Below are 13,007 nucleotides of genomic sequence, written 5' to 3' on the forward strand. Positions count from 1 at the left end.
CTTTTCATGGCTTTCCCATGCTCAAAACTAGTGATTTCTATGCAAATCTCATCAAATACAACTTCTTTCACCTACCTGAACTTCCCTCACACAAACTTCCAAATATGGTCCTACTTAACTTTTCTAGTCTTTTTTATTCTTCTATATATTTCCTGAACTCCAATTAATATAGACTTTCACAGATTTTCTTCACTGCCCTACTTATTTGCTTTTACATATACTTCTTCCTCTGCCTGGCTGGGAAGCTTATTCCTTGATCTTTGCCCATTAAAAATTGGTACAATTCTTCAACACAAAACTCAGATTCAAGTTCCGTCATGAGATCTTTTCCCTTTTAAAGCTTAACCTCCTCAACCAGAGGTGACCATTTTTATCTATGTATTCTGCATCATCTTATTTGCTCTTCTCTGATGGAAACCATCTCACTTGTACTGGTGACCAGTGTCACTGTCACCTTCTCTACTTGGCTGGAAAGGGGTATGTTTTACTTAATTTTTTCTTTGCTAGAAAAATAAAATGCTCCTTTGCATACATAAGGTCCTCATTATTGGGGAATCAACTTTCTCGGTCCTCCTTTCCTTCTGAAGACACTCAATAGTAATATTATAAAAGATCAGATAAGACAACAGTTGTGAATGTGTGCAAGGAGGAGGAAGAGTGAATCTGTCTGAATTTTGGTGTGGGGGACAGGATCAGAAAGTGCTCCTGTGGTATGCCTATGGCATGTGGTGGCCTGGCATCTGGGTCTGTTGTTCTGCTGGGTATGAGGTGTCATAAACAGACTTTGCAATAGAAATTTTGGAGGTCTAATGTTTACCCTCCAAAATCTGTTGCATGGTATTCTTGAGCATAGTTTTCTTTGTGTAGACAAAGGGTGGTCCTTGATTTAGGAGAACACTGAACAGGTGAAAGAAATGCACATGAGAGGGATTTTGACTGGGGAAGGTGTGGCTGGACAGAACAAAAGAATTTTGTGGTGATGCAAATTACACTGAGCAAAATGAATGAAAGGGATGGGGACAATTTTCCAAAAGTCAGATAAATATTTTCATTCTAGAATATATTATAGGATTTTTTTCTAAGATGATATGGGTACTATGAAAACACTTAAATATGCTGCTTTTCATCTTCAAATAAGCCTATGAAATAAGTATCTTGCTATTTATACACTTCTATAAACCTGCGTATAAAACAACCCCACTAATACCCTAGGGTGTAGCACTGCCCTTTGTGCTTCCTACCCTCTGCCCATGCTTTTGTGAATATTTCCTTTATTAAACTCCTCAGGATCTCCAAGGTCTGACTTTCCTATCTCCTACCAGGTCCCTGACTTTCTCCTCATAACGTGTTGCTTCTGATGCTCAGATGTCAGTGACTCAAGTTGAACAGCTGCTGTAGTCACCCCACACTGAGCAAAGGTAGAAATATCTGGGGAAAGAAATAGCAATTACAGAGAGGTGGCAAAGTATGAGGCTCCCAAAGCTCCTCCTTGGGCTCCCTTGACTACACTATGGGTTTTTAAACCATTTAACTTGATATCATGATCTGACTTCAATTAGCAGTGGTATTTAAAAAGCAGCAAATAAAACTACTTACTACATCTGGAAGGTGGAGTATGTACAGGAGGGTCCCATGAGGGCACAGCCCATCCGACCTTCCCTCTGTAGGAGGAAGTAATGACACTAATGACCAAAACTAAATAAAGTAACCAATGAACAGAAAAGATGTGGCAAGGCAAAGGCTCCTGGGAAGTTGGGAGGTGGCCCATCAAGAGTCTGAATGTAGAGCAGAAAGGAGTTGCATATGGTACTTGGGCAGGGCCAGGGCCAACTTAGGGGTGGGGAGGTCTGAGATCTGAGGCTATGAGTGGAGGGGAACAATATTCCACAAAGGTGAGCTGGATCCCTCATCAGGGGGAGAATGGGAAGAGATGAAGGAGGGGCTAGCAGGACAGCCCAAAAACAAAACAAATCAAAAGCATCCATTGAAGAGTATGATGCCATAATTTTTAGTAAATCAATGGAATTGTGCAGATCCAGCAGATTTGGGAGTGAAGGGAGAGGACAAATTTCAGTGTTAGGGAGAGCTACAAAGCATGGCCCGTTTGAATAACATGTAATGCCATCAACTGAGCGATTACTGAATTTATCTTCAACTATTTCTCCAAGGGAACCTGGTTGGGGACATCCCATTCCTGGTTTGGAGAACCTTGCCTCCTTGGAGGAGAGAGAAGAACCACATACTCCTGCAACTGTCAGGGAGAGTTTGCCAAACTAACCTCAGCCAGCTGGCACCCTCCCAAGACAGAATGGCTACTGTACTCAGCCACGCATCCTGACGTGAGTGCAGCCTTTCTGGTCAAAGTGAGTGCAGCCTTTCTGGTCAAAGTGAGGTTATGATTAAAGTTCTAGAACCATAGCTCCACTCCCCATGTTCTTCTTGTTGGATGCCCTTTCCCTAGTTTCTGTAGTTGGGCCTCTTGCACACCTGCGGTTCACTAAAGAGCTTGTGCTACTCTCTTCAGCTCCTTAAAGTTCTGGTCAGGGTTGAGATTGCAATTGGGAGGAGGAATTAGGCAAGTACCTCCCCCTCCCCATTTCTAGTCTTTGATGTCGCCATTACCACTTAAAGTCAGGTTTCAGATTCTACCCTCAAGCAACCAGCCTATGACCTGATATGTGGCGATAGCTTGAAACAGATTTCTGGTGTGGGGCTGGGCAATGTGTTTTTTAAAAAAATTGTTCTTTTTAGACAGACATGACAGTAGAGTGTATCTTGACATATTACACATACAAGGAGTCTAACATTCTAATTAGGATCCCATTCTTGTTATACATGATGTGGAGTTTCACTGGTGGTGTATTCATATATGAACATAGGAAAGTTATGTCTGATAATATATTTTTAGACAAGGTTCCTCAGATATTTCTTGAGGACACAAAGGCAAACCAGGTTCATATCAGCATTTACATTTTTAAAAATTTGCCATCAGTTTAAAACAAAATGATTCCTCTCTATATCACTGAAAATGTGCAGACAGTACATAGCTGTTTCTCCCCACATTCTCAGATTCCTGGAGGGCACTCATCACTAGGGGAATTCATGGGATACACCCTGGAAATCCTGCTTCCAAAGCAGTCCACTACATGACTACAAAGGATGGGGGAGATGTTTCATGGACAGGTTCCCAGGTTTCTCACTGTGACCATCCCAAGCCACGGGGGTAAGAGCCTCATCAACAGAAGCAAAAACATACCGTAATTTCCCTGAGGAGATCCAGGCCTTCGCAGGTGCTGCTCCGGCAGTCACCTGACTTGTGAATCAGACCATCCGAATAGATAAAGGTAGCATTCACAGTCACATTTATGCCTGTTATCCATAAGGGAGGGAAAAAAGAAAACTAGATATTTATTTATTTATTTATTGCAATTTATACCAGCTGTAGATTTATCTCTTGATTTGGTGGGGAGTGGGGGAGGGGAGGAAGATCCATTTCCAGGCCTAGGAATACGTGAATTCTGAGTTCTTATTCTACTTCTCAGTCATTCCCCCCCACTTTCTGTTTCTGTTTTCCCTCTCTCCACAGTATGAGATATGATTTACCCACCATAAAAGCATCCATTCGGGCTGGGGAGATAGCTCAGACGGTAGAGTGCTTACCTTGTAAGCACAAGGCCCTGGGTTCAATCCCCAGCACCCAAAAAAAAAAAAAAAAAAACAAAAGCATCCATTGAAGAGTATGATGCCATAATTTTTAGTAAATCAATGGAATTGTGCAATCATCGCCACAGTCCAGCACATTAAGTCCCAAGTTTTCAATTATGTGACTATTTCAACAACACTGACACAGGTGCATTAAGACAGGTTGGAAACCATAGTCTAGTACTTAGATATTATTATATTAATTAATATAAGCTAGTATTAATTAATAGAATCCATTAATGATTATAATGTAATTACATAGTTAATATTACAAATATTATGTTACGATATGATTATATTCTTATGTAATTATGTTACATAACACATCATTGCATTATATATTACATGCTATATTTAAGTTTTTATAGGTGTCCCACATCTGGGACAATGGGACAAAATAACATTTTCATATGTCTGATGTTCTTGTCATCTTTTCATAATCCCGGGTTCAGCAAATTTCCTACACAGGTTTGGAGAGTGTTAGGAAGGTAAAGGCATAGATGTTATGATATCCTGCTCTTTCGTGTTCCCAAGATGCAGGTTCTGTTTGCTGCTAAAAGCATGAGTGGTTACGGTCTTCTACGGTCTTTGGTCTTCGTTCATCCAACCAGCCAACAAATGCTTGTTAAGTTTCTGCCACGAGCCAGGGACTCTTCTTTGTGCTCAGGAGACAAAATAAGTCTCTGCTTTCATATAGCTTACATTTTCTTTGGGGAAATCACAGAATCCTGCTATTTCTCATAGGGTGGTTGTAGAAACCCCTAGGGGGAGCCAGCACCTGAATGCCACAGGTGAGGCATGCAGATAAATAGTTTCCTGCTGGGGAAAGAGCAAGGACAAAAATCCTGGCAGAAACATTCTTGGCAATGAGGCCCCTGTGGTTATGGCAGAGTGAGGGGTAGAGTGGCAAGAGACAGGTGAGAGGGGTGTCATATCATGCATGACCTTATAGGCCCTAGTAAGGACTTTCAATTTATTCTGGGATGGATGTCTTTGGGGGGCTTTAAGCAGAGAAATGATATTGTCTAACCATCATTTTAAAAAGATTTCTCCAGAATCTGATGTGGAGAATAGATTATAGAGGACAAGAAAAGAAGCAGGGAGGTTAGTTAGGAGGCTATTATTAACCTAAGTTAACCTGAACTAAAGTAGTAGTAGCAAAAGTAGAAGAAAATGGTTGCATTTTGTTGTTGTTGTTCTTATCAGTTATACATGACAATAGAATGTATTTTGACATATTATACATATATGGAGTATAACTTCCCATTCTTGTGGTTATACATGATGTGGAGTTGCACTGGTCGTGTATTCATACACGAACATAGGAAAGTTACGTCCCATTCATTCTACTGTCTTTCCTATTCCCATCCTCCATCCCTTCCCTTCATTCCACTTTGTCTAATCCAAAGTACTTCTATTCTTCCCTACCTCCTTACCCCCTTATTGTGAGTTAGCATCCGCATATCAGAGAGAACATTCAGCCTTTGTTTTTTGGGATTGGTTTATTTCACTTAGCATGATAGTCTCAAATGGTTGCATTTTGGATATACGTTGGATGAAGAACCAGCAAGAAGTTACTGACAGGTGGAATGAAAAGCATTAGAAAATGAGAACTCAGGATAACATCATATTTTTGACTTAAGGAAGGGATAAAGGAAACTGCTATTGACCAAGGTAAGAATGTGGGAGGACCCAGTTTGTGTATGCAATGGAGGAATGGAGAGTTCAGGTGGACATGTCAGGTGTGGGATGCAGATTAGACCTCCCAATAGACTTAAGTAAGCAGTTGAATATTCCAGAGAAGAACAATTATCAATGCAGTTACACTTACTGATAAAAACTGTTACACGTGTCTCTCAGATTTATAGTTGTAGTACAAAAGGGATGCCTTAGTTTTCTAGAAAACAGCCTGAAGACAAAAGTTTCATTGGGTCAGGAGTAGTGGAGCATGCCTGTAATCCCAGTGGCTTGGGAGGCTGAGGCAGGAAGATCATGAATTCAAAAGCAGCCTCAACAATTTAGCAAGACCCTAAGCAACTCAGCAAGACCCTGTATCTAAATAAAATATTTTAAAAAGGGCTTGGGATGTGGCTCAGTGGTTAAGCACCTCTGGGATCAATCCCTGGTACAAAAAAAAAAAAAAAAAAAAAAAAGTTTCATTAGGGTTGTCCCATGTCTCATGTAATGAATGATGGAATCTGAAGTCATGGGTATCTCATCAGTAACCCACTGTGCATTTTTGATATCTCAGATCCAAACTCATGCATGAGAGAATGATTTTTAGCCAGATTCGCTTAAAGATTAACAAAATGTATCAAAGAGCATGTGAATGCCCTTGGGAAGTTTCCAAGTGGGTCTAGGTAGCCAAGACCCTACTTCTCAGATAAAATGAATGTCGTTAACAGTCTATCACCTATTTTTTATAAAGAAGATGCTGCCAGGTTCTGTTTCCTTTCTCAGTAGACAGGGAAAGAGATTATGTACCATTGCAAAATCTCCAGAAAAGCCTTTCTTTATTTTGAAAAATGCCCTCTTGCTTTAAATGTCTCTCATTGAGGACATGAGGGGGAATTATCACCATTAGTGTCCTAAATGGGATGAGAATTTTGATTGGATTTCACTGTGGCTTACAAATCTCTTCTCTTAGAAGGAAATACAAGGATTCAAAACACATTTCTCTTTGAAATATTTACTTGGTCACAGGAGTGTCTAGTTTTACTGAACAGATACCACTCCTGATGTTAGGCATTTCCTGTGTAGTCCACTCCCAAAGACAGAGTGAACAGTGCTCATTCTGGCCTGAGATCTTTGGATAATGAAGAACTACCTTTAGAAGGGAAGGCTAAAGAACTGATGGAAGGATATGGGAAATGACAATCCCCAAGACAGGGAAATGACAATTCTGGGCAGAAGGTGAAGCATTGATCCTTTCCCAATACATCCTTTCCCTGTGACAAGACAATCCCTGGGAAGGAGATATCTGTCCATTAGTCCTAAAATGGCAGTCCCTGAGAAGAGGACAAGCATTTATCTCTTCCCAATAAATCCTTTCCCAGTGATAGTACAACAGATCCTGGAGGGAAAGAGATAAGCACTGAACACTGGACCCTTCATCCTTGCCCAGTAAAAACAAGTTTCAAATTCTCACAACCTGTTTCCTGAATGCCCAAACTGACAAATTTTGTTAAAGAGATTAGATCATCTCTCAGCGTAACCTATAAAAACCCAAACACCTTCCAAACAAGGGGCCGTTTTCTACCCAGAAAGTGAGCCCCTCTGAGGCTTGACTTCATTGCTGAATAAAAGGCATAGCTGATCCATGAAGTCTGCTCTCATCCTGGTTATTTGAGATTTCATTTTGGTGCCAGAACCATAATGAAATGATGAATAATAACCATTTTTGTTATTTTGCTTAAACCGATGACAGTATTCCTGGCTATTACTAGGCAACACATTTTGAAAGATAAAAATGGAGTAGCAGAACATCAAGCGCTGTCTCTTACGTTATGGCCTCCTTTCAGTAGAAAAATAATCAGGACAAATGTCTGATTGCTAAGCAGAAAAATTCTTAATTCTGCCAAGACTACAGAGAGTCTAGAAAACTCAGTCATTAGTCTGGCATTGTGAGTGACTTTGTAGGTGTTCTTGCATAGGCCATTTAAATTTCTCTGACTTGGTTTCCTCTTATGTAAAGTGAGGTCCATACCTAATTCATCCAATTGATAATTTTTAATAATACCTCTACAAGAATAAAGCACATCACAACAGAAGTTCTTCTGAACATCCAAATAAGAATACTTTTAGAAGTAGAGGCCCGTTATTCCTCATGATGAAAGTATCTTTGCACTCACTCCTACAGACACCTAAGAGATGTGTCCACCAACTAGGGAGCATTTTATTTTATTTTATCTTTGGTTAATTCAAAAATGAATACACTGGTACTTTGTTCAGTAAGAGGTCCACATAAGAGGTGTCAGTTCTTTGCTAGAACTACAAGAGAAGAGGTTAATGAAATTAGACTAGTCAGAGAAAATCAGTGGAAGAAGTAGGGTTAGTGATGGGTTTAATAACAATTAACACGAGTGTGGCTACGATCCAGCCACAGGACTAATCATTTTGTAACTTTTATTCTAGCCAATTCTCACAAAAATAGGGAGAATATAGGATATTGAAACCAGGGGAACCGGAAGTCTGGGGGCTGGAAGAGGGCAGGCAGGAATGTTAGAAAAGAGGGCAGGAGAAGGTCTTGGAAGCAGCAGGAGTCATTAGGCTGACCAGGAGGATAGCCTGATGGAACCGGGGCTGCAGGAAAATGGCAGTACTTGCCCTTATGAATGTGAAAGCTAACTCCTCTCTTGAGTTCTCCTGACTCTATGAGAGCTCTGCTCTCCAGTGTGCCACGAGGTACATTGAAAAAGACCCATTTAAAAATTCTACACTTCAGGCAGTTCATGAGTGGCACAATAAAATCCAAGTGGTAAACCCTGAACAGGGCTTGGGAAAAGGGAACCCTCATGGATTGAGTGTGACCTTGGACAAGTGACTTCACCACAGGGGCCCCAGTTCCCCTTCCACTCACTGATATAATGGAGCTGAAGCTCTCTGTCACTATATGCGTGGCACTGGAATATGAATTTGTATGTGTGTGTGTGTGTGTGTGTGTGTGTGTGTGTGTGTGTGCGCGCGCGCGCCAGGGATTGAACCCATGGACACTTAACCACTGAGTCACATCCCAGTCCTTTTTTGTATTTTATTTAGAGATGGTGTCTCACTGAGTTGTTTAGGGCCTTGCTAAATTGCTGAGGCTGACTTTGAACTCTCCATCCTCCTGCCTCAGCCTCACTAGCTGCTGGGATTACAGGTGTGCACCACTGCTCTGGTCTGGGATATGAATTTTTACATGCATCATTTTACTTAATTCTTTTCTGAAAACTACAAGGGAACTAATAATTACCCTAATTTTAAAATGAGAAAATGGTGTTGTAAAGAAGGTTAATTTGTTTAACATTACAGCATTAGTAAGTAGTGGAACTGGGATGTGATCCTAGGGCAGTCTGATTCTAGGACTTATCCTGTAGAACCCCTTTCAGGAGTTCCATGAGGTCAAAGCTATTTTCATAATTGCACGAAGGGATTTCTTTGCTTTTTCCACTCTCTTTCATGAGCATATTGTGGAATTTTCTGGAGGTACATGACATGTTATTATAATAGATAGAATATAGAAGCCAATATGAGAATATAACTACCTTTCATTAAACTGGATATTAAAGACATTCTCAAATAATCAAATCAATACCACTCTTCTCATTCACCTGCTTTGTTTTAGTCTGAGAAATATGGATTTTTCTTAGAAGTGTTAACAGATAAAATGTTTGTTATTTTTAATGAACATGTAACCACATAAACAAAACACTTCAAGACCATCAATAATTTTTCCCTCAATATTTCTTAAGAGTGTAAGAAGTCTTGAGACCAAAACTTTTTTTAACATTTTATATCCACTCCAGTGGAACATACTGTAATATGCTGCCTCTGCCTATTTTATCTCTCCATGTGATTTCTCAAAAATAATGAACTGAACATTTTTTTAAACAAGTATGAACTTTGAACTCTTAATTTTCTTCAATTTAACCCTCAGATATATTGTTTTAGAATTTTTTTCCAAATAACAAGGCTCAGTAAATGTAGACCATGAACTATATTTCTCTCTAAAACCTGCTTCTCTTTTGTTTACTATTCATGACTATCTATCCAACAAAATGCATTCTTGAAGGGGGGAAAAAAAACCCTTCAAGAGTTTCATAGAACTTTCCACTTACTTAATCCATTCAACAACCTCACCATTAATAACTCTGTATCACAAATGAGATGAGTGAAATTTCAAAACAATAACTCATTCACTGCATTCAAGTAGTAAATGGTGGAGCAGGAATTCAAATCCAGGTTGTATGAATTTGGAGATCAAGATTTTAACCTGTACCCTGAACTATTTATTTTATATGCCAGGCACTGTGTTCTCCAAATAGTAATAACATCCCAGCAGCAGGAACAACTGCCATTTATTGAGTATTTACCATGTTTCAGTCAGCATTGAAGGGACTTATATGCATTTCCTGAGTGAGTCCACACTCTACCTGTAAGTGCTAACTACCACTTATCCTGATTTTAGGTGTGAGGAAACTGAAGTTCAGGAAATGTAAGTGGTTGGTCAAGAATATGAACCAAGATCTGTCAGATTCCAAATCTTTGCTTCTAATAAAAAAAAAAAAAAAAAACTTAGTTCATCCTGGGTAAAGATCTTACACTCATTAGAACCAAACTGAATCTCATTTGAAACAGACAACCTGCAGGGCCTTAGCAAAGTTATTACTTCTGCTCTGAAACCAGTGTCAATCATGCCAACCCCAGAGAGCTGTGGCAATTAAAAAGATTATGTAATGAAAGTACCTAGAACTTACGTAACACATGGCTGATACACAATGAACAAGGAAACCAAGACTGAGGGACCTAAATCACCCAAGGTCACAGAAAGAAAGATTTGTGGTCAGAGACCTCAATCCAGATTTTCAGACTTCAAATCCAGTGTTCTTTCCACTATCTCACACAGTCTTAGTAAAAAAGGGGATTTTATTAAAAGACCCCTTAGTTGTAACGTAGTGCTAAATCAAATCCATTCACTCAGATCTGAATGTAGTTTCAGACAGAATTGAGAGATGTTATGAATGCACAGAAATAAGTTACTATACATAGCTGAACTGTTACTCTCATTTCCATAGAATTTTAAGTAGAGAAAATCAAGATGTATCATTCTTAAAACACGAATAACCATTAAGATGTATCAAATACTCATCAATTCATTGATTCTATTCCTGTTAACCTAATCTCAGGGAATGGAGAAAAACTATATACAAGAAAACATTTATTAAAGTTTTATAAAATACAAGAAATGAAAAAGAGTGGAATATTCTACCATAGGAAAATATTAGAAAATTTGGGCAACATTTATTCTAAGGGATATTGTGTATCTGTTCACATAATGACTACAAAGACCACACAGCTATGGGAAAATTGTCACTTATGGATTAGTGTGAAGTGACACAGAAGTATGCAGAATTGTTTCCATGCCACATTGATCACTAACCATGTTTTTAAAAACAAACAACTAAGAAGCAGTATATAAAAATAGACTGAAAACTTCCAGGTGGCTAGAAATTTTCCCGAACAATTTGTTTTCTATTTTACATATTTTATGTAATATTATAAAGTTTATTTTTATAATTAAAAGATACAGTGAGGAACTGCAATAATGAATTTGATTGCAAGTTTATTATACCTACTATATCTGATAATGGCAGCCAGGGAAGATGTAAAGAATCCACAAATCCAGAGAATAATATCATTCTTTGGATTAAAAGCCCAGAGACAGATTTGGTGCCTAAATTAATTTTATTCCCTTATTTCATCTTCTTGACTGGTAACCCTGTGAAATCTCAAGACTGGCCCAAATCTTGCTCCTAAGCTGCTGCAGAAGAAAGCATGATGCCTCCCTGGAACTGGGCAATAAACCCAGTTTTAACTGGGGTACTTTACTGCGGTGAACGCTTTTCATTTTCCTGGCTTGAAGCCATCCCGAGAACAGGTGCACCGTAAGCGAGCACACTGTGGTCAGGTTCACATCCTCCCCACCGAAGATGTACTGCCGGAAACAGAAAGGGGTTTAGAGATGGACCTTGGGGAAGGTTAAGTGATCAGGCAAAGTACAGAAGGTCTACGCTTAGCAACCTTTGTCCCAGAGGTGGTAACAGGAGGATTCTATTGCCATATTCTTACCAGCTTCATGCAGACGCATTCTCACTATGTCCAATCCCTCATTCACAGCTTCTCTCAATTTCTCCAGGGGCTCTGGGAAGGCCGAGTTGTTCATCATCAGGACACTGATCTCATAGCTGTCATTGTGGCAGTTTTGACGGAACTGGGTGACCCAGAACGTCAGCCCAGGCTGGAAGAGCAGTGAACACAAAGCCAAGCCCAGCAATGGTGTCTTCATGACCTCAGAACCATACTCCCCACGCTCACTCGCTTTGTCCTGGCTTCCAGGGACGCGGGAACTCTGGCTGGACAACCTCTAGCAGAGTCGCTGTGTCCACTCCTCCCCAAACTCCTTTCTGGTCATGCCCCACTGGTCACATGGGCCGTGAAACACAGCCTGCCTACCAGCAATTAGCAGCTGCATTATGGTAGGAGATGAACCAAAGTTCACCATATGTTTGCACACAGAAAGGTTAGAGCTATAAACAAGGAGATTACCTGGGCCTCACCCAGTAAAATACATCAACTTGTGACACATCACTGGGAAGAGGGAAAAGAGGAAGAGGGTCGTATATTACACATAATAAGCCTTGTGGAATGGAAAATAAAGGTCAGAGGGCTTACGGAAAGCAGAGATACAATGGCATATTAGTGCTTAGGTTTTTGCTGTACATCAAACAGGAAGAACTGTGTTTCAGTTATCTAGTCAAAAGCTATTTATTGAGACTTGACTAAGTGTCAGGCATTGGTGAGGTGTTGGACATCCAGTCAGGGTGATGTAGATACATTAACGTTCTCATGGAACATGCATTCTAATGAAGAAGACAACGTTAAACAAATAACTATGAATAACTAAATTAAGCAGTGAAAAAAAAAGTACAGTCTGCCCTGGGAACACGCAGAAGGTTAACATAAACTCTTCTAGAAAACCAAGGAAGCTTCCCTGCGACAATGTCCTCTAAAGTTGAGCCCTGAAGGATAAACGGGCATTAGCTGAATGAAGAGATTGGGAGGGCACTCTAGGCAAGGGGACAACTTATGTAAAGACCCAGAGGTGGGACAGGGCATGGTATGTTTGTGTAACTGAAAGAGGTATAACATGGTTGGGGGGCAGAGAGCTGAGAGTCAGAGGGCAACAGAGAAGGCCAGAAGAGCAGGCCATGGAGTTTCCCATAAGCTACTAAGGATTTTGGACTATATCATAAAAGCTGAGAAATGAACTTGATCAGAAGAATTTTGAAAAGATCACTTAGGCCAACATGGAAGGAATGTCCTGGAGAGAAGCAGGTTCTGGAACAAAGGAGGCATAAGTGAGTTCTAGATTAAGGCTGTGGCTATGCAGTTGTGTTAAAGAAATATCTAAAAAGAAAATTGGATGGAATTTGTTTGATTAGATTTAGGGCATTAAGGAAAAGGAAGAACAAGGGCAAACGTGATAGTCTCAGCTGGGTGACAAGCTGTTTACTGAGCTCTAGAATTCTGGAAGAGTTGCAGGT

General features: G+C 40.0%; 1 protein-coding gene across 1 annotated transcript in view; it reads right to left on the reverse strand.

Moving 5' to 3' along the window:
* The window catches only part of Gucy2c (guanylate cyclase 2C), a 68,291-nt gene extending 56,542 nt beyond the window's left edge, over positions 1-11,749 (reverse strand). Inside the window, exons 1-3 of the mRNA XM_047550397.1 lie at positions 11,533-11,749; positions 3,257-3,369; positions 1,597-1,661 (exon numbers count right to left, since the gene is read on the reverse strand). Of these exons, the coding sequence (XP_047406353.1) occupies positions 1,597-1,661; positions 3,257-3,369; positions 11,533-11,749 (395 nt within the window). The remainder of the gene's footprint in view (positions 1-1,596; positions 1,662-3,256; positions 3,370-11,532) is intronic.
* Positions 11,750-13,007: the final 1,258 nt, after the last annotated feature.

This window comes from Sciurus carolinensis, chromosome 4, assembly GCF_902686445.1.
Source record: "Sciurus carolinensis chromosome 4, mSciCar1.2, whole genome shotgun sequence".
Lineage (NCBI taxonomy): Eukaryota > Metazoa > Chordata > Mammalia > Rodentia > Sciuridae > Sciurus > Sciurus carolinensis.